Below are 19,167 nucleotides of genomic sequence, written 5' to 3'. Positions count from 1 at the left end.
AAAAGACACACATGTGCAGAATTGGTGGAGCAGGGGTTAAAGAAGGTGGGAATAAACACAGGAGTGAGGAGACCCCTAAGCGATGTAGTGTGTGTGTGGGGGGGTGCCTTTTCATCCCCCAAAGAAGTTAAGCAGTTGATGACACAAATAACATTGGTGGAACAAATAACATTGGTGACACAAATGAAGTTGGTGACACAAATGAAGTTGGTGACAGAAATAACATTGATGACATGGAGGGCGGGAGAGAAGGATAGATCACTTCCATCTGCCACCCATCAGTTGCATGTTGGCTCTTCTCTCAGGGTTGTAAATTCGTCGAAACGATGTCACTAATCTGTTGAATTGTCCGTTGAATATTTTCATCATTAATCCGAATGGCATTTTCAATGTCCTTCATTTTTTGCTGTAAGTCTTCAATGTCTCTTTTCTCCATCTGTTGTTTTTTGTTAAGATAATTTACTTCTTCTAATTTTTGTATTTCTGTACATAAGAGTTCATAAGTTTCCTTCCTCCTTCGATCCTTTTTAATTTCTTGCAGTACACTCTGGTATATTTTATTTTGCTTCCTCACGATCTTGAGTTTTTGTATATTTTTTTTTGTTTGTTTTTTTTGAAAAAGGAAATCTCTCTTAATGCCATGTAATTCCGTGTGCAGTAGATTTATGTTGCTTTTTATTCGGTTAAAGTAAGCATATCCATTTAGGAGAGACAAATTTTCGCTGAGCGCGCTTTCTCTTTGCTCTTTCTTTGCGTCAGTTGAGTTTTGCTCATCTGCTCTGTCTACCGAATCGGCCGGCGGTATGGGGACTTCCTTCAGGAACAGCTTGATTGACTTGTTCACACAGAGGGAGAGATCCGCCTTCGGCTCGAACAGGCTTTGTACGCATGACCCTGCAAAGGCATCCTCCATTGTGAATAACAGGAGAGGTGATATACTAGTAATACAGCGTTGCTATCGTTTCCCCTTTTTTAAAATTAGGAAAAAAAAAAAAAAAAAAAAAAAAAAATGCGAATGAAACACCAGGGAGGGAATACGCATTTGCCTAAATTTTTCACAATGTTATGAACGTTTTTTTCCAAATGAATAGCCCATAGGTAAGGGGGAAGTACGTCACCAGGCTTGTTTCACAACAGAGGTTGCTTCTTTCCCTGATGAGTCAAAGTGTCGCGTTCCTGTGGTTCCATGTTGTGTCCCCCCTTTGCCTCTCTTCCACAAAAATGATATAAAACTTTGGATAAGCAACCGGGGGGGGAAAGAAATAATAATAAAAAAAAGAAAAAGAAGAAAAAAAAAAAAAAAAAAAAGAGGTTGAAAAAAATGCAAAAGAGAGAATCAAATGAATTTTTTTATTTTTCCTCCATCAAAATAGTGGTGACGATAATATTATGGTTACCTTGGGCACTGCGCACTTCATTTTTTTTTTTTTTTTTTTTTTTTTTTTTTTTTTTTCATGCCCTAACGGATTATCTTAGGGGAAAGATACGAATATGTGCACATACCTCGGCATAAGAAAGCAAAAATGAAAAGAAAGGTGAAAATGAACTGATTCGTCAAACAGATATGTGCATTCCTCCATGCGGCACTCTCTTCCTCAACACTCTACATGATGCGAACGCGTTGTTGGTCCACCTAGTGGGCTTCATCAGGAACGGGGAAATAGAAACGGGGCCAGAGCAACGGAACTCTTAGGTCTTTGTAGTTTGGTGAGGAATATGCCCAGGAAGGAGGTACCCCCGCTGGAACGCCAACCCTCAGTGCGGACATGCGCGTTCGTCTCCTCTTTGCGACACTTGGCGTATGCGGCGCAGCCACGAGTACAGCCTTGTCCACAGTACACTACAGAGGCTCCGTGTACAAAGGAAATCTGTTCATTAGGCATTCGGCACTCAAGTACGAAAAGAAAGTTTCGAAGAAGTCGAAAAGCAACATCACCAGTTCTCGCGGCGAAAACTCCCACAAACACAACAACCCGGGTGCGAATCTTGTAAGCACATTAGAATCTCCCATAGTTGGTGTACCTATTGGAGTGCCTGTCTACGTTGCTCAAGATGGAGAAGAGCAAGCAGAGGATAAAGGGGGAATGAACTTCCTCTCCCCAATCAGCGGCAACAGGAAAACCGTGACCCTTTCTCTGAGGAAAGAAACGGGGCAACGCCATTTCAAGTGCACCCAATTGAACAACCTCTTATGCATGCAGTTCTTGCCCGATATCTCGAACGCATACTTAAGGTACATCCTGGAACATTTCAACGCAAATGATCTTCCAGTGAAAGAAAATGTTTTGTTTCACCTGACATTGAGGTACCTACGTGAACGTAACACGAACCCTGTTGGAGGAAAGATAAATGAAGGGGATTCCCAACTGATTAACAACATAGAAGATAATGCATACAAATTTATTGCCGACCATGCGAGAATTATAAAAAAATGTGCAAAGAGAAGAAAGCAAAAGGATGTAGACTTTCTACCATGTAGGACAGAGGAGGATAGACGAGAACAAAGAAACTTCTCCCCCACACCTTCTCAAAACAAAATTATCGATGCTTACTTAAAAATGAAAAAAAAATTTAACATTGTTTTTGTCAGCATAAAAAGTGAAAGAAATATTTACAGAGTTTTTAGAAAAATAAAAAGAAATATTTCTTTTTACGATTTTATGGATCGACTAGCCATTTTGTGTTTTTTCCATCGACATGCTCAGCACAGATTTCTTCTTCACTTTTTCAAAAAATACATTTTCCACCTTAACAATGAAAATAATCTATTTATCATTAATTTTATCAACGCGCTGGAGGAAAGAACGTTTCTCAAGAAGTACATTTTGATTCCTCATTTGACTTACCATTCCATTTTACACACACCTCATGGATATTGCACTTGTGGGGATATATTCAAATGGACCTTCCTCCCCCTTAATACGTGCAACTATGTGGAGACATACATGAAGGAGAAGTTATTTATCGGAGGATCCAACAGTAGGGGTGGACCCAAGGAGGAGGTGGCTTTCCTAATATACGCAAATTTGCTGGATTCCCTTACGCAGAAGAGGAATTACTACTTCCCTGAACTGTTCCTTAAGCAATTTTGCCTGTACTATTCAGAAAAAAAAAAATACATCCCCCACGATGAGAAGTGGCACTACTTCCTCATCACCGTGTCGTCGCTCATGAAGGCGTACTACATGAAGAGGAAGTTCTACGTGAGCCATCCACATGGGGGAGCAGACCATCCACTAGTAAACCGCGTTACCATACACGACGATGATATTTTCAGGGACAAAGCGCACAGCTTGGCAACCTGTGGAGGAAATCGCCTGAACAGTCAGCTGGTGAATTACCTTCAGGGGGAAATCCACGGAGGGAAGATCCACGGGGGGGGCACGCTCAAACAGTACTCCCTTCTGCTCCTTCTCCAGTACATCTTCCTACTCGATCTAAATCTAGAACATGTTAACCTGGTAAGTAGAAACTCCGCCAATCATTTTTCCAATTGGATGGACAATAACGAGTCGCCAAGGGAGAGAATGACTGAAGAAGACAGTGGAACAAAATCCACATTTTTGAAAAAGCATGCAACGCTACCTTCACAAAGGGAAAAGCTCCTTCTACAAATAATTCTCTTGTATAAGTCGATTCTATCAAGTCACTGTAATCACACAGGTGAAACAATTCTTTTATATAATTACACGTTCCAGGATATCACAGAATTTGTGGAGAATTATTTAACTGACTTGGTGGAGAAATCCTACCATGGGGGGAGAGAAGTTCCTGAGGAGATGAAAATGTGCGTAAAACACATCCTACCGCTGTGCAGAATTAACCCTCGTCTTCTCTTCATGCTCCTGGGAGCAATAAAGGAGAGTAGAAATACCCACCTTTGGAAGCACCTCCGGTTGGGAAATCAACACGCGCTGAGGAATTTGCAGCAATGGGTAAAGGAAGCCATCGCAAGGGAGTTTCTCCAAGTTGATGCACAGGGAGGGGTTTACGACAGAAAGTCAACCAAGAGGGGCGATCCAACATTATCCCGTGTCATATCAGCTTACGAAGCGGTGCACAAAATTTACAAAGAAATAACCAGTTGCTACGACAAGGCGAATATAAAGAAGCTGACGAAGGATCTCCTCTCCGAGGGCAACGGAACAAAGGAGGAATCTTCCCCCCTGGACATTTTTAAGAGACCAATATTAGCCCTAAATTTGAAGCAGATTTTTTTCCTCTTCGTTATTTTGAATTATTTCAACTTGCATGCAGAGATTATTCATCTCTTTCGACATATTATGGGGAGCGCTGCGTTTCGGAAATTTTTCTGCAGGGCTGTTCAGAAAAAGGGGCATCATCCCAGTGTGGGCAACCAACCCATCGTGGAGAACCAGTGTATTGATCAGGTGGAATACTGGATGTGCCAAAAAATTCTCTACATTTACTGCAATTCAAGTTTTTCTGTAGACAATTGTTTGCGCCTGCCCGCGGGGGTGACATGGTCCAGACAGATCATGAAGCACGTACTCTTCTATCGTGACCCGCTGTACATATTTAACCACCTGATTGGGAAATACGGAAGGGCAGCAACTGTCGGGGAGAACATGGATAGTGCGACGAGGGAGGGCACCTCGAACGAGGATCTCCCCAACGACCATCTCCACAACGACCATCTCCACAACGAGGGTGAAGACTCAGTGGAGAAAATTTTACAGAAAGTAGAAAAGAGCAAATTCTTCCACGAGAGCACTCTGAGTAAATTCCGAAGTAGTCCCATTTTTAAGCAATTCTTCGAAGGAAAAATATACACCCGCGTAAGTCAGAAGGAATACACACTAATTTTTTACGCCTTGATGATATATATATACAAGCACGGATTAACAGGGCGCAGCGATTTGGATGGGAACAGAACAAAGAAAAGTGAAAATAATCCCGCTGAGTTATTGCCTCAGGAGGAGTTCATATACCTGCATTTTTACTTCGCATGGCAATCGTACTTGAAGCTACACAGAATGAGCAAGATAAATTTCCTAATCGGTGCGAAGACATTTCTGCTAGTGAATGATGTCGAAAGGTTCCAAAGTTTACTTTGCACAAACAAAAGGATGGTAACCAAGTATGCCATCCTTCTGAACTCGCTTCTGAATAATTACATCCATAATTATGATGATCAAATGAATATCATGCAGAATATTATAATAGCTCCCACTGATATGTACATCACCTACCAAGGAGAACTCATTATATTTAATTTAAATTACGAACAACTTGTGCGCAGAATACGTCCATTTGGGGAGTACAGCAATCAGTGTAAAGTGACACTCTTCATCGATTACAGGAAGTTGTACCCAGACATAATCAACTTAAAGTTTTTTCTTACCATCCCTTTTTTACAAAGTCAAAAAGTGAAAACATTCCTTAAGGAAAATAAAATAAATTTACATGAACAATTTTTTTGGGATATTACCGACCTGGTCATATTTTACGGGAAATGTCTCGACAAAAAGAATAAAATTGGGGATTTCTTTTCTCAACAGATGACTAATTTTTCCATCCAAGAGAATAAACTTGTTAAAGACGCATTCATTATTTCAAGGAAGAGGTAAAACTGTATCGTGGATTAAGCCCTTTTTTGTCTGCTTCTCTACTTCACTTTGATATGAGTTAACACAATACAACTTTTGTTTAGTACCTACATACATACATTGTTCTCCCACATCAGTTTTTTTTTTTTTTTTTTTTTTTTAAAGTAGTACCCCTTGGGGAGAGTTTTGCATCCCAATTTTTGAGTATCCACTTTAAGTGGAAGAAAACCACAACGTTTGTAGACCCTTCCTTCCTCCCTATTGGCGATACATCATTTTTTTTTTTTTTTTTTTTTTTTTTACTATGTGATACCCCTTCTGTGGAAAAATTGCGCATAAAAGTTGTGTTATTTTATTTATTTATTTTTTATTTATTTTTTTTTTTTTGTGAATTTTTATGCACAATTTGTACACAGAAAAGGGGCATTTCCACGTAATTGGAATTTCATGAACAAACAAAGGATGTCATTTTGGACATTCCATATGAGGGAAATAGTTGGGAGAACAAAACGGAGGGACCATTATCTTTTCAATGATGTTACCTTTTTTGCATGTGTTACGTACTGTGAAGAGGGGACCAATCAACAGGTGTGGAGTTACACTTTTTCATTTTTCCAACATTTTACCACTTAATTGTCCAACCGACAGAACAAGCGTTCGCCGTAAAAAGTGGCTCCACCTCTGCTTTAGCTTCAATTATTCGCATTATTTTAATTTTTCCGCGAATATATTGTTCTATCCCTCACGATTCATATAACCTATGGCAACACTACTTCCTACCAATGCCTCTTAAGTATCCTATATTTGATGGAGCACCTTTCTGGGGAGGCTCGCAAAAGCTGCTTCTATGACAAGGGTCTTACTGCATGTGCATGTGTAAATATGTGCACATGTGCATATAAAGGTGTGTTCACAGATGGTACTTCCTCCCTGTCCACATTTCTCCACTCGCGCATGCAAATTTTCTCATTCACATTGGAGACCACACAGTAGAAGTCATGCCATAGCACAGCTACACATTTGTAGCTACACATTCGTAGCCACACATTTGTAGCCACACACTTGCGACCACAAGCAGGCTTCCCTCCCCCACCGGATGGAGCAACCTGCGAACAGTTATGTTCTCCCACGTGGATTGAACTCATTTTCTTTTAAGCTTCATCGCCACAACCCATTTTGGCAATTCCCTAAGTGCATGTGCGAAGGGGAGGAGGAAGCCTCAGCGCAGTAGTATGATTTTAAAGGAGAGGAAAAAAAAAAAAAAAAAAAAAAAAAAAAAAAAAAAATTCATAAAAATGTGTCATGTTACTATGCGTAATTCTCTTTCCCCTTTGAAGAAAAAGGTTTTTTTTTTTTTTTTTTTTTTTTTTTTTCTCTCCTTTAAAATCATAATTGTAAACATACAACATACATATTGACAACTGTTTTTTGAACAACTCCAAAGTCTTTCATATAGAAAAGATAATCAAGCAAACATTGCTTGAAGTGTTATAAAACAGATCTTGTGCGAGTAGAGCAATTCTGTGTATGACACTAGATTTTTTTTTTTTTTTTTTTACCCTTCTTTTGTACGTTTATATCATAAAAGAGGAGAAAGACTTCCATTTTGTTCTTTTCTTTTCTTTTTTTTTTTTTTTTTTTTTTTTTTTTGTGTTTTTCTTTTTCATATAAGCTACACTGAGAAGTGTTTTTTCAATTTTTTCCTATTTTTTTTACTTGGCTCTTTTATTAGAGGATTGCTACAAAACGGCAACAATTTTTTTTTATGTCCATATATATATGTAGACGCATGTTCCTGGGCACTTGACCATAGAACATGATATTATACACCTATTAAATCATTGTTCGGAAATATGCCCATATTATATATGCTTTGTCATTTTTTTCTCTCTCCGAAGACACAATTATAAATGGTTCGGACAAGTGGAGAACGATCTTCTCACTTTGGATCTGTATGTTCTGTGTGTGAATTCAGTCTACCCCTTTTTTCAGGAAGTGTAATTTTTAACACACAACGTTTAAGTATGATGAGGGCTCCTAAAATTTAGTGGCTTCTTTGAATTTTTCGTACATATTCCTTCTCCTGGTTAATTCTTGGACCCCACACAAAAACATTCCTATACACAAGTGTGCTTATTTATATCTACATGCACGTTTTTGATTCTATGTGATGTTCTCCATTGAGCTGTTTCCCTGTGCGTCCACTTCCTTCGACAAATTAGAAGTTTTTTTTTTTTTTTTTTTTTTTTTTTTTTTTTTTTTTTCCTCTCTCTTACTCTTGCCGAGTGAAATATTGGAGAATATTTCAAATCTGTTTTCCAAAAAAAAGGGAGAAGGTATTTCTTTTTTTTCTATTTCTTTCATTTTACTTGATTTGATTTGATTTTACTTTTTTTTTTTTTTTTTTTTTTACTCCTCCGTTGGCAACATTGTCAGGAGGTTGAATGTTTAATTTTTTCGTCCTCTTTTTACTCAGTTGACGTTGTGTGGTGTGCAGTTTTCCCTTGTTAGAAACTGCAAGCTTATTCTGTCTGTCTGCACTCCTTAACCTTCTCCCGTCACCCCATCACAATCCAGGGGGTTGATTTTTTTTGAATTTGCCGAATTAAGTTTTTCTTTTAAGGTACTAGTTTAGCACATTTTGATATGTGATTAATGTGTTAATTCTTTTTCCCTCCTCCATTTTTTTTTCCGAAGAAGGCATATAGGCGGTGGACTAGAGAGGAAGATACAGGATGAGACGTATTTTTCGCGTCTTCCTCAACGGGATTTTCCCCTTTTTTCTGTTTAGTCTCATTCAGGTTGAAAGCAATGGTTTGATAGAAAAGGTAACTTCGAAGGGAGACCTGGACTTAGTTATAGTGTTCGATGTTGGATTTAAGGAGACCAAGGAAAAGAAGCGCTCCAAGGCATTGGAAAATATCGCGGAGTTGGCAAGGAACCTGTTGGTAGGAGGGGAACGAAATGTCAACCTAACATATGTAACATACGACAGTGTGAGTGTACAAACTGCAGCACGCGCAGATAATAGGAGTGCAAAGGGTAATTCTTCCTCAGGTAACCGAACAAATGGGTCGTTGGAGAGGTTCCGAAGAAGCGTGATGCAGACCGAAATGAAGCAGTCGCAACAAAGCTCCAATCATCTGAAGGTCTTGAACTATGTAGGTATGAAACACTTCTACGATGCAGAAGATACATCTACGAAAATGATAATAATGTTTATGAATACGGATGGAATTCCAGCAAGAGATAACAGAGAACTAAATCTAGTGCACTACCTACTGGATAGAAAAAATATTACACTGAACATAATAACGAAGGTGAATTTCAAATCCTATTGTCATTACTTACATAAGGTTGGACCGAACACAAACGAGTTGTTAAGATGTGTTTTAAAAAATTCATTCTATCACAGATTGATACTGACTTATACTATGGAAAAATTCTACGACGACATCGCGACGAATGCAAAGTGCAGTGATTGGTCTGATTGGTCTGAATGCTCTGTGTCGTGCAACATGGGTTACCACTTCAGTAAAAGAAATACCATGGAAAATATAGAAAATAGTTTAGGGGGGAAATACAAAAGAACAGGAAAAAATTGCACAGATCAAAGGAGTCTTGTTATCCAAGAATGTTTTAACACAAGTTGTGATCACTCTCTTGATATTTGTGATATACAATTTGATTTGTCTTTACTAATAGATGACTCATCTGACATTTCCCAAGATTATTGGCTTAAATATATTTTGAAACCAATCAGAAATCTCATTTCTCATTTGAATATGGGTTCGAATTTACTTAATATATCCATCACTACTTTCTCTCAAGAGACATATAACTGGATTAATTTTTCTTCCAACTTGGCTAGAAACAGAGATGAACTTCTGCTGTTCTTAGAATACTGGAGATTCAATTTTGGTGGCGCATCCAATAATTTGAGTAGCGCTTTAAATTATATGAACGATCATGTTCTTAATAGCAATGAGGCAAGACCCAATGCCCATAAGGTTCTTGTCATTTTTAACACGGGAGATGTGAGCAACAAGATGGCTATGGGAGCGAAGGAAATCGTTCGCAATATTAAGATGAAGTATGCAGCTGATGTGTATTCCATTTGCTTGAAGAACACCAGAGATGACAACTGCGGAGCGATTAGTGGGGCCAGCATATCCACGGACCAAGTGGGCGCAGTGGGTATTACCAATCAGGAGGAAGGCACTAACTCCAACCCTGTAAATACCGCCCCCTTCTTCTACTCCTATAGTAATGTATCCGAATTCAGAGATCAGATCACCGAAATACAGAAGAATATTTGCAAGAATGCACACCAGGCCATCGTCACGAACAGACGCCAAAGGAGAAGGAACCTACGGAGGGCGGAAGACGAGGCGGGGGGAAACGCATGGCGAGGGGGTAGGGGATCCCAACATGGGCATGACGACGAAGAAGACGATGAATCGGAGGAAGGAGAAGAGGTAGAAAGAAGGGATGGACAACGGGGAGGAAAAGGAACAAGAGAAGAGGAAGTAGAAGGAGATGTAACGTCCAGGGAAGACACAGATGGAGAAACAGAGTTAGAAACCAAATCGACAGTACTACCCAGTTCAGAAGCTGCGTCAGAACCTGTTGCTGAATCAGAAACCAAGGAGAAAGCAGAGTATAGCGTTATGCCAGACATAGTGTTAGAGTCACTTCCTAGAGGATATATCGGCGCTGTACCAGACGAACCCCCAAATGAAAACGGAAAATTGGCGCAGAATCTGCACGTACCCAAGTCGATCAACATAATACCCCCATCCTATCCCAACAACGGAGGAAATGTAAAAGGTTTAAACAAAAACAGAGCAATTCTAAAATCATTCACCCACTTGGAACGAATAGATGATGCAGAAGAGGAGGAGGTAGATGTGGAACCCACTCAGAAACCGTTAAAGAAATACTCCTCAGAGTACAACATAGATGCATTGCCATCCTACAAAAATAGAGGAATAAAAAACTTAATCTGTAGACTGCTGAGATTTCTATTTAGAAAAAAAAAACAATATAAATTACGAAAAATGGATCCAAAGGACCAGGAAAAGATAAAACAGTTCATATCAGATGTAAAAGCGTTGACTGATTCTGAAGGAATATATCTCCAAATGGAGAAAGAGATAGAGGAAGATTTTAACGTGATGCTAGAAAATATATTTAAAAATATTGGCCTTTCATCTTTCAGTGACTCGGACTTTGATTCTGCAAGTGTGTCTAGCTACGGATCGTATATAGATGATGAGGAGGAACTAGGGCTGGATAGTACGTTACCATGCAGTTGGTTCTATATAGATGCGGCTCAGATGAACGTGGATCATCTCGCCAGTGGGGGAAATGGCATCGACGTGGATGGACGCACTGATGCGGATACCGACAATGGATCCATTATTAACATGGATAACGATTCCAATGAGGAGGATACTCCTTCCGAAGGGGGGAAAAGCATTCACGAAGATGTATCCATAGTTGACATACTGGTGAAAGAAGGAGGTTTTGCTACAATTGAAAAGGGAATGTTGAAAAGGAGGAAGAGATCCATCGATCAGACACAGGGACAAAGCACATCGAGTGAAGAAACTCACAGTGAGAAAAATGAAGATGCAGGTGAAAGCAGAGAGAGTATGGAAGGAGGAGCAATCTTACCTGGCAGTCTTGATGAGAAAGAAAAGGTTGAATATAATAAGGCAGAAGGAGAGCATAGTGCAGAAGCAATATCTTCACATGTTACATCATCTACACAATCTCTCTCGCCTGAAGGAAACAAAGCACCTTCACAGAGAAAATTCAAATCCAAGTTCGACATCATTCAGCGCTTCAGAAACAAAGAAGTTGTGGTGGACGACAAAACAGGAATAAGCTTCGATACAGAGAAGTATCCTCCCCTCAAAAGCAAAGAAGGGAACAAACCAATTAGCCATCTGGAAGAACATACAGAAGAAAAGAAGGATGATAGCGCATCTGTACATATCCTCGGCAGTCCTCAACGAACGAACTGTTCCAAAGAATCTAATGAGCCCTGTGATCAAGGAGGAGTACTTCCTCAACCAGTCCCCATGAATTATAAAAAAACTGAACAAAACAAAGCAACCATCATTAAGGAACGTATCAAACCAAATGGAGATATCAAAGTACAAGACAACTATGGGATGATAAAAGGTGAACAGAACAAAACATCAAGTGCTACCAAAAACCAAACACATGTACATGATCCGAATGACCAAGTCCAGTATAATCTTCAACAAGGGGATATAAACAGTGCCTGGGGAACAGGACAATATGATGTCCCTGAGGAAGAAGAGTTTGTGGACTCAAGTATATATAAGTACTCAGCTTCCTTTGCTCTAATTGCTGTTGTCGTTCTAGGTGCTGCTTTTCTGTACATACGGAGTCAGAAGAATCTTATGGAGCCTGTTCCTGTAACCTTTAACGACTTTGGAACACACAATAAGGAAAAGAAGGTGGAGTGCAGAGAACAGCATGTTGAATTAAGGAAAGATGAAACATCTTGGCAGTAGAGGGGCTCTGCTCACATGAAACCGCATATTTTTGCCAAGCGATGGTCGATAAACTTATACTTTAAACAAAGCGGTTTCTTTCCTTTAGGACCGGAACCCTTGAGCCTTTCCCACAAGGGTTAATTTATATATATATATGTATATGTATCTATTTTATTTTTTTTTTTCTGTACCATATATATGGTTGTGTATGCCCCAAAGGAGGGGTGTCTTCTACACGTGCATGCTGACCTCACTGTCCGCTTATAAAATGGCAGGGGAGCGTACCGCACCCTTTGCGATTGCTTCTGCCTAGCCCACGTGGGTAACCTAGTCAATTAACTTTTAAGAAGCAAACATGATGCGGGCCCGCTTGTACGATCTTGTATTCCCCTAACCGCACATTTAATCGGCTTGGTTGGAATGAAAACGAGTTGTGTATGTGTGTCTGTGCATGCACATATGGGGGTTCAGAAAGAGGAAAAAAAAAAAAAAAAAAAAAAAAAAAAGCCAATCGTGTAATCAGTCGGGTAACCAATCTGCGTGACAAATGAATGAGCTTCTAATTGTGTTACTCTTCTATCAGTCAATCAGGACGATCAGAAGAGGGGAGGGGGGTGGGGGGATATAACTTCGATGCTGTTAGATGTGGCCTGTAGTATACCCATTAACAGAAAAGTGGTGTCCCTCACAATTTGGACCACATGCTCCCGTAAATGCTCTTGAGGATGTCTTCCTTCTCGGCGTAACTCGTTTCCTCCGCCCTGATAACCCGAACGAGGCTTCGGAGTGTTATTATCAGGTAGGGGAAATTGTCTAACGTTTCGAACACTGTAACGTCTTTTAGGATTAGTGTGGAACCAATGTTTATGTATTTCTTGTATTCCTTCTCGACCTCCTTATGTATAGAAGCTGGCATTTGGCCTGAGGGATCCATGACTACAATGAAGTACCCGTGGCTTCTGCACCTTATGCTTTTCACTATCACCATCATTTTCTCAATCCTGTAATTTGCGAACCGTTTGTTTTTCAAAATGTTGTGGATATTGTGGGTGTACAGGAAAGATGGTGCACCGCTAACCTTTTCGCTTACCCCGTTATGCAGTGTACTATTAATCAGTGTGGTGTTACTTGTACCGCCTACCGTTGCATCTGCTTCGTGTGAGGCTGAGTTCGGAGGGTATGTCATTTCTCCCTGGTTGTGATCCTGACCCAGCTGGTCCTCCCCTCCGTCTCTTACATACTTATGCGCGTTTATACTTAGGTGGAAGGGATCCAACGGTAGCTTCAATATTTTGAGCGCCTTCACCCAGGAATTGTATTTTATAAATGAGAAACAAAATATTAACTCTTTCCTTTTTTGGATTTTGTTCTTTTGAGAAAGCATATCTGCTTCTATGCTTCTGTCCAATTGTTCAGAGTTGTATCTTATCGAGGTCAACTTAGATGTGCCATTTAACATAGAAATCGATGTGGTAGAATTTGTTCCTATCGCTGGCGCTGTAGAGATATCTATACTACTAAACCATTTCTCCTTGTTCACAATTTGATTTCCATTTGTTGCGTTTTTAGTGCTCATTTGAGGTGGTAACTTCTTTCCATCTTCATTGGTTACAAACCGTACCACACGATTCGAGCTTCTTCCATTCGACCAGTTTACATTTTTTTCTCCATGCATGGACGCATTTGTATGGTCTGTTCCTTCTACCATTGCGTTACGCTTCTTTAGTATTCCCTCTTCCTTTCCCATTGCACCATTCTTGGTTACTGTCACCTCTGCCTCTGCTGTATCTCCGTTTCCCTCTTCGCCTGGTTTGAACAGTTCAGTGTACACGTTGGTCGAGGAAGCCATCAGCTTGGTCGCCTTCCCTTCACGCGCGTCTGTGTTTTCCCTTAAATGGGCATCATTCCTGTCGATCGTATATTTCATCACCCCAAGATTCCCCTCGGTTAACTGGCCACTCCTGATGTCATGTTTCGCTTGCCCAGTGTGTGTGTGTAAAATCCTAGTGCTTCCCTGGGAAGAAGCCTCCAGATTTTTCCTTTTCACAATTTCTTGCTTCTCAATTTCTAGGGGTGGGAAGTAATTTAAAGAGTGGCTACCGAACCTTCCATTCCGCTCACTGCATGTATCGTTGTCCACCACCCTTGCAGCGTTCCCTTCTGCGATTGCTCCATTCTTTCTATGCACAGAATTCTTACTGTTCGAATTTCCCCTCAGTTGATCATTTCTCCTGTTGAAGGCGTTTCCGTTGTGGTCGCCTTCTCCCTTTGACGGTAACGAAGCCGACGCGCGCGAAGCGGTGCCCATTGTCGCGGCTTTATGGTGTGCAACACTGCTGAACTCACCATTGTTTTTAAAAAAATTATCCAAATTCTCTATGTTGCGAATGTTAAAGTTTAGGATAGACGTCGGGAAAAACTCTGCACCACTCTCATTGGCCACGTTTCTGCTCTTCTCGCGTAGCTCTTGCTTTTTCCTTTTGATTTCATTTTGTCCAGAGCTGTCGTCATCGCTCTCGTCTAACAAACATGACAAGTTTTCGTCCAGCATAATTCTCACCTACCTAAACCCATAGAATAAAGCAAACATAAAGGGAAATTAAAGGGAAATAAAAAGGAGTTAAAAGCATTATAATGATATGATAAAAAAATGCGGGTAAAACAAAAGAACAACATGAACGGGTCAGGCGAAAAAGTGCCAAGTGAGGGAAAACAGCTGTCAAAAAATGGCTAGTTTTTTTTTTTTTTTTTTTTTTTTTTTTTTTTTCTCCCGGTAAGCTCATTTTGTAAATGAGGCAATCAAGCTACTGGACCGAGTGGAAAAGAAAAAAATTGGCGTAGGGTGCGAGAGGATTCGCGGAACATGCAGGACGAGGAGTGAAATACACGAATAACGGGCGGCAACAAATCATACGCAAAAACGTCCCCATAGAACGGGAAAAAGGGGCACTAGAAAAAAAAAAAAAAAAAAAAAAAAAAAAAGACTAACGCTGGCTGTGCAACTGGGGAGATACATTTGGGGGTACGCATATCATATGTGTATATGTATTCATTCAATTCTTTTTTTCCTTGCTTAAAAAGTTCCCTTTCTGCCTGGGATTTCCCCTTATAAGGTTGCACACACATACATACTAATATTCGTTCTTAGGTTGTGTGTTCTTGTATGTACAGGAAAATATGCAATCTTGTGAAAAAATAAATAAATAAAAAAAAAAAAGAAAAGAACTGTTACATAACATGTTATCTTAGGCTGGTACCTAGGGATTTGCTACCTAGTGGGAGGTCACTCTCCCCACGCGCACACACGCAATGTGCCATAACGGTTACTTCAAGAATACGGCGCAATTCACACTGATCTGATTACATCGCAACGGATGCTACCCATTCAGCTTAGCCGAGTTGTACTTTTTCTCGTAAACGCTCCTGAGGAAGTGCACAAATTTCTCGAGGTCAACGACACAATCGATGGAACTTGCCTTGATTTCTGTTGCCTGGGTTATATGATTTTCCAGCTTTTTCAAAATTTCTTTCTTCCGTTTTACATTATCCTTGTTCGCGATAACAGCTTCATTCGTCGCGTTGACAGAAAATTCTGGGAAAAAAAATCTGTAAAAAATGGATGTTTCAGGCGTCTTCACAGAGGCTGGTTTTTCTTTGGCGTTCTTTTTGTCGATCTTGGTGGCTACGCAAGCTATAGGTATTTCTCCCTTCAGGAATTGGTCCCCCTTTTTGGCGTGTCCTTTTTCGATGTCTGAGTCATCACCGGAGGCAAAAGGGTCTTCATCAAGGTGTCTCTCGCGGTGAGAAGCATTTCCATCGGAGTAGCCACTAGCATATCGATTGGCATAACTATCGGCGTTGTATTCCGCGTGGTGTTTCACGTTGTGTTTTATATAAGTGCCGTTTTTTCTCTGCTTCCGAGAGTCTAAATACCCCCCATGGTCAGTGCAACCCTTCGATGTGTCTCTCCCTGAATGGTCCTCTGCCCCGCCTTTGTCCTCCGTCTTGACACCCTTGAATAGGTTCCAAAATTTATTTCGACCTCTTTTAGCTGAGCAAAACATATCCGATGGGAGCTTCCTGTGTTCATACACTTCGTATACCCATTTTGCCAAATTGTGGTAAGACTTATTATTTGAGGAGTCGTAAACAAGTAATATTCCATCATGTTTTGTGTAAAAAATGTTCCTTATGCACGAGTAAGTTTGGATACCTCCTATTTCTAGGAACTCCACGAGAAGTACCTTCTCATCTTTGCAATCATTCGACAATATATCAGTCAAAAGTCCTTCACTTTGTTTTATATTCAGGGGAATATTTTTCTCATACTTGTTCTTCTTATATGCCTTATCCATATACCACAGAAAAGTAAAAATTTCAAAGCCGTAGGTGTACTTATGTCTTTGCTCGCCAAAAAAATTATAACCTTTCATTTTACTTTCAATGAATTGGAGGAAATTTTTTTTCGCTTGAAAGAACATAGACTCTACTAAGGCCTGGACCCTCTTTGATTTGCAATTATTTTCTGCTAAGTCTTTGGCACTTACAAATTTGTTCCTTGCCTCTTCCTCGTCTAGATGCATGTAGTAATCGAAGAAGTTGATAGGGTATATTTCGGAAAACTTCTCCGTTATAAGCTTCAGGAAGGAGCTCTTCCCCACGCCCACATCCCCTAGCACAAGTATTCTTAGGTTCTCCATGGGGCAGGGCACAACCACAACGCGTTGATCCAAACCAACACAGTTAACGGAGGAAAAAATGGAAAGCGTAACGAAATGGAGGTTACTCCGTTAGTGCTTCCCTTAGGGTCACTTTCCCAATGGTGTGCACTTTCAACGAGTGCGGTGATAAAAAAAAAAAAAAAAAAAATGGACAGAACATATAGAGAGATTCCTCATTTGATACGTACGTGGAGCCTATACGGGGGAAATATCACCCCGTGTGACTTTCATTTTAAACTCCAAAGGTAAAAATGTATATGTATGTGTATATGTTGGAGCAACCATACCTTTTACCATTTATCACTCAAAATATAGTAACCTATCCCCTAGACGCCATGCCCTCCTGTTTGCACACAGGGGCCCCTTTTTACTTCCCCCTCTTTCTTTCCACTTCTGGAACGATTTTCCTTTATTTTATTATATTTTATTTATTTATTTATTTTTTTTTTTTTACCCCTTCTACCTCCTCGCCATAGGCTGAATTTGCTTTCGAGCGGTTCTTTCCATTTCATTTAAAGTGCCTCATTGGCTCTTGCCGTTTTGTGGTCCTCCCCTTGAGGGGAAATATGCCAATTTGTTGCCTCCCCTGGGTACCGCGAAGCTGGCGTAGAATGTTTGAACGGAAGTTTTGGAAAGGTCGCATGGGAAGTATTCTACATGGTCGAACGGGACACTTGTGTGAGTGTTGCTACATCCCTTTCCCCTTTTTGCAGGATCCTCACTTCTATGCGTACCCGCTCTCCCATCGTCTTTTCTATGTTTGTGTCGATTCCGTCTGCAGCTCGTCGCCCATCCCTTTCCAGTTTCCCGGCACTGGGCATGTGTGGGGTTCCCTTCTCAGCGCCGGAAATCGGATGGGAAAATTCAAAACAACATTTTACGGAAGAAAATAACCTAGTGTAGAAAGCGTAATCCATGTTTTTCTCGCTTTTTTTCTTTTTTTTTTTTTTTATTCTCAAATTAAATACCCCTCACACACCTGGGAGAGTAATTCGTTAGCCAGAGGGGAAATGAAAACATAGCATCGGTGTGCATGCGTAGACGTACACATTGGCACTTTACAAAAAAAAAAAAAAAAAAAAAAATTATGCACACGCTTGTAATGGTAGAGAGCTTTTCTCTTCCTGTGTTGACCCCTCCAAGTGTATCCATGTGCATAAATAGAAACTGTTTTTTTTTGCTACAATGCAGGTGCACCCTCCTTATTTTTGAAGCTCTTCAGCGGAAGAAGTGTATCATTTTTCTATTCCGGAGATGTTCCAACGGGAATTAAGTGTGAATGCCCTGTTTAACCTTTTTTTTTTTGGGGGGGGAGAGGCTCAAATGAAAGAAACCGCAAAAGGGAACACACCCACTAGGTGGATATATATCTCCCCGTATTGTGTAGCGCTATGTTACGCTCAGTGTGGCTGCCAAACGTACCCCCTCCCCTCTCCTACTACACTATCACTACAGTATCACGAACAGCGGTCCCTTACAACGCGGCCGCGAGACACACGGAATGGTGCCAAGTGCATACGCTCTGTTGTGCATGTACATATCAACACGCAGAACATCAACTTTTTGTATCTATGCGGTTACAAGGTTATCCATTGAGAAATATAAAAATATGGGGGTAATTCCAAACGGGGCGGGAAGCCTCACCGGCCATCCGTTCACCAGTTTACCTCCAGTGCGTAGCACAATTTCGTGCGTGTTCAGTTCCGTCAGCAGGCTAAAAAAAAAAAAAAAAAAAAAAAAAAAACATAATATGATATGATATATAATCATCCAATTAGCAGGTAAATTGGCCGCTAAAGGGGCAAAAAAGGAGGAAAAAAAAAAAAAAAAAAAAAGAGAAAAAAGAAAAAAAAAACGCCATCAATACACGTCGTAATTATATTATCCCCATCATTGTATGTTATCATCATCGTTAGCGGTATCTCCACCATCGCAGTGCCAGCGGATAAAAGTTGTTCCTAGGGGGAGGTGCTTCGACAAACCGTTCACCTATTTTCACCCCTCCTGACAGGCACACAATTTTTGTAAAGAAAAGGAATTATGCATTTCTGCGTTCTCCTTCTCTCCACAAGCGTGTACGAATAAAACTGGAGTTCCTTCCTCTTAGAGCATCTTGTGATATATAACGCCACAGAGGGGGGTAAAAGGGAAAGCGGCAGAGAATATGTAGTGGTGAGTGGAATCGGTAATGATTCGCCTAGTCACCTGGATTCCTTTTTTTTTTTTTTATCTCTGCGAAGAAGAATTCGTGGGTTAGCCACCAACGTTGGAGCTCCACTTCTCCGTTAGGGTGAAAGTTACCCTTTTCCCGCATACCCATTTAAATTTGTACACCCTTCTCGT

The 19,167-nt window shown here is 40.4% G+C and overlaps 5 protein-coding genes across 5 annotated transcripts; 2 read left to right on the top strand and 3 right to left on the bottom strand.

Annotated features, from left to right (window-relative positions):
• Window positions 1–301: 301 nt before the first annotated feature.
• PKNH_1133700 (conserved Plasmodium protein, unknown function) lies at window positions 302–913 on the bottom strand (the record flags this gene model as incomplete). Its single annotated transcript, XM_002261473.1, has 1 exon — window positions 302–913. One exon carries the CDS (start codon window positions 911–913, stop codon window positions 302–304), a length of 612 nt encoding a protein of 203 aa, XP_002261509.1.
• Window positions 914–1,766: 853 nt separating this feature from the next.
• On the top strand, window positions 1,767–5,591 carry PKNH_1133600 (conserved Plasmodium protein, unknown function; the record flags this gene model as incomplete). The annotated part of the gene is made up of 1 exon (XM_002261472.1): window positions 1,767–5,591. The coding sequence occupies one exon, from the start codon at window positions 1,767–1,769 to the stop codon at window positions 5,589–5,591; it is 3,825 nt and encodes a 1,274-aa protein (XP_002261508.1).
• Window positions 5,592–8,305: 2,714 nt separating this feature from the next.
• PKNH_1133500 (TRAP-like protein, putative) lies at window positions 8,306–12,121 on the top strand (the record flags this gene model as incomplete). Its single annotated transcript, XM_002261471.1, has 1 exon — window positions 8,306–12,121. One exon carries the CDS (start codon window positions 8,306–8,308, stop codon window positions 12,119–12,121), a length of 3,816 nt encoding a protein of 1,271 aa, XP_002261507.1.
• Window positions 12,122–12,788: 667 nt separating this feature from the next.
• PKNH_1133400 (conserved protein, unknown function) lies at window positions 12,789–14,654 on the bottom strand (the record flags this gene model as incomplete). The annotated part of the gene is made up of 1 exon (XM_002261470.1): window positions 12,789–14,654. One exon carries the CDS (start codon window positions 14,652–14,654, stop codon window positions 12,789–12,791), a length of 1,866 nt encoding a protein of 621 aa, XP_002261506.1.
• Window positions 14,655–15,480: 826 nt separating this feature from the next.
• PKNH_1133300 (ras GTPAse, putative) lies at window positions 15,481–16,803 on the bottom strand (the record flags this gene model as incomplete). The annotated part of the gene is made up of 1 exon (XM_002261469.1): window positions 15,481–16,803. The coding sequence occupies one exon, from the start codon at window positions 16,801–16,803 to the stop codon at window positions 15,481–15,483; it is 1,323 nt and encodes a 440-aa protein (XP_002261505.1).
• Window positions 16,804–19,167: the final 2,364 nt, after the last annotated feature.

This window comes from Plasmodium knowlesi (genome assembly GCF_000006355.2).
Source record: "Plasmodium knowlesi strain H genome assembly, chromosome: 11".
Classification (NCBI taxonomy): Eukaryota; Apicomplexa; class Aconoidasida; order Haemosporida; family Plasmodiidae; genus Plasmodium; species Plasmodium knowlesi.
This window is presented reverse-complemented; position numbering and strand designations above follow the sequence as displayed.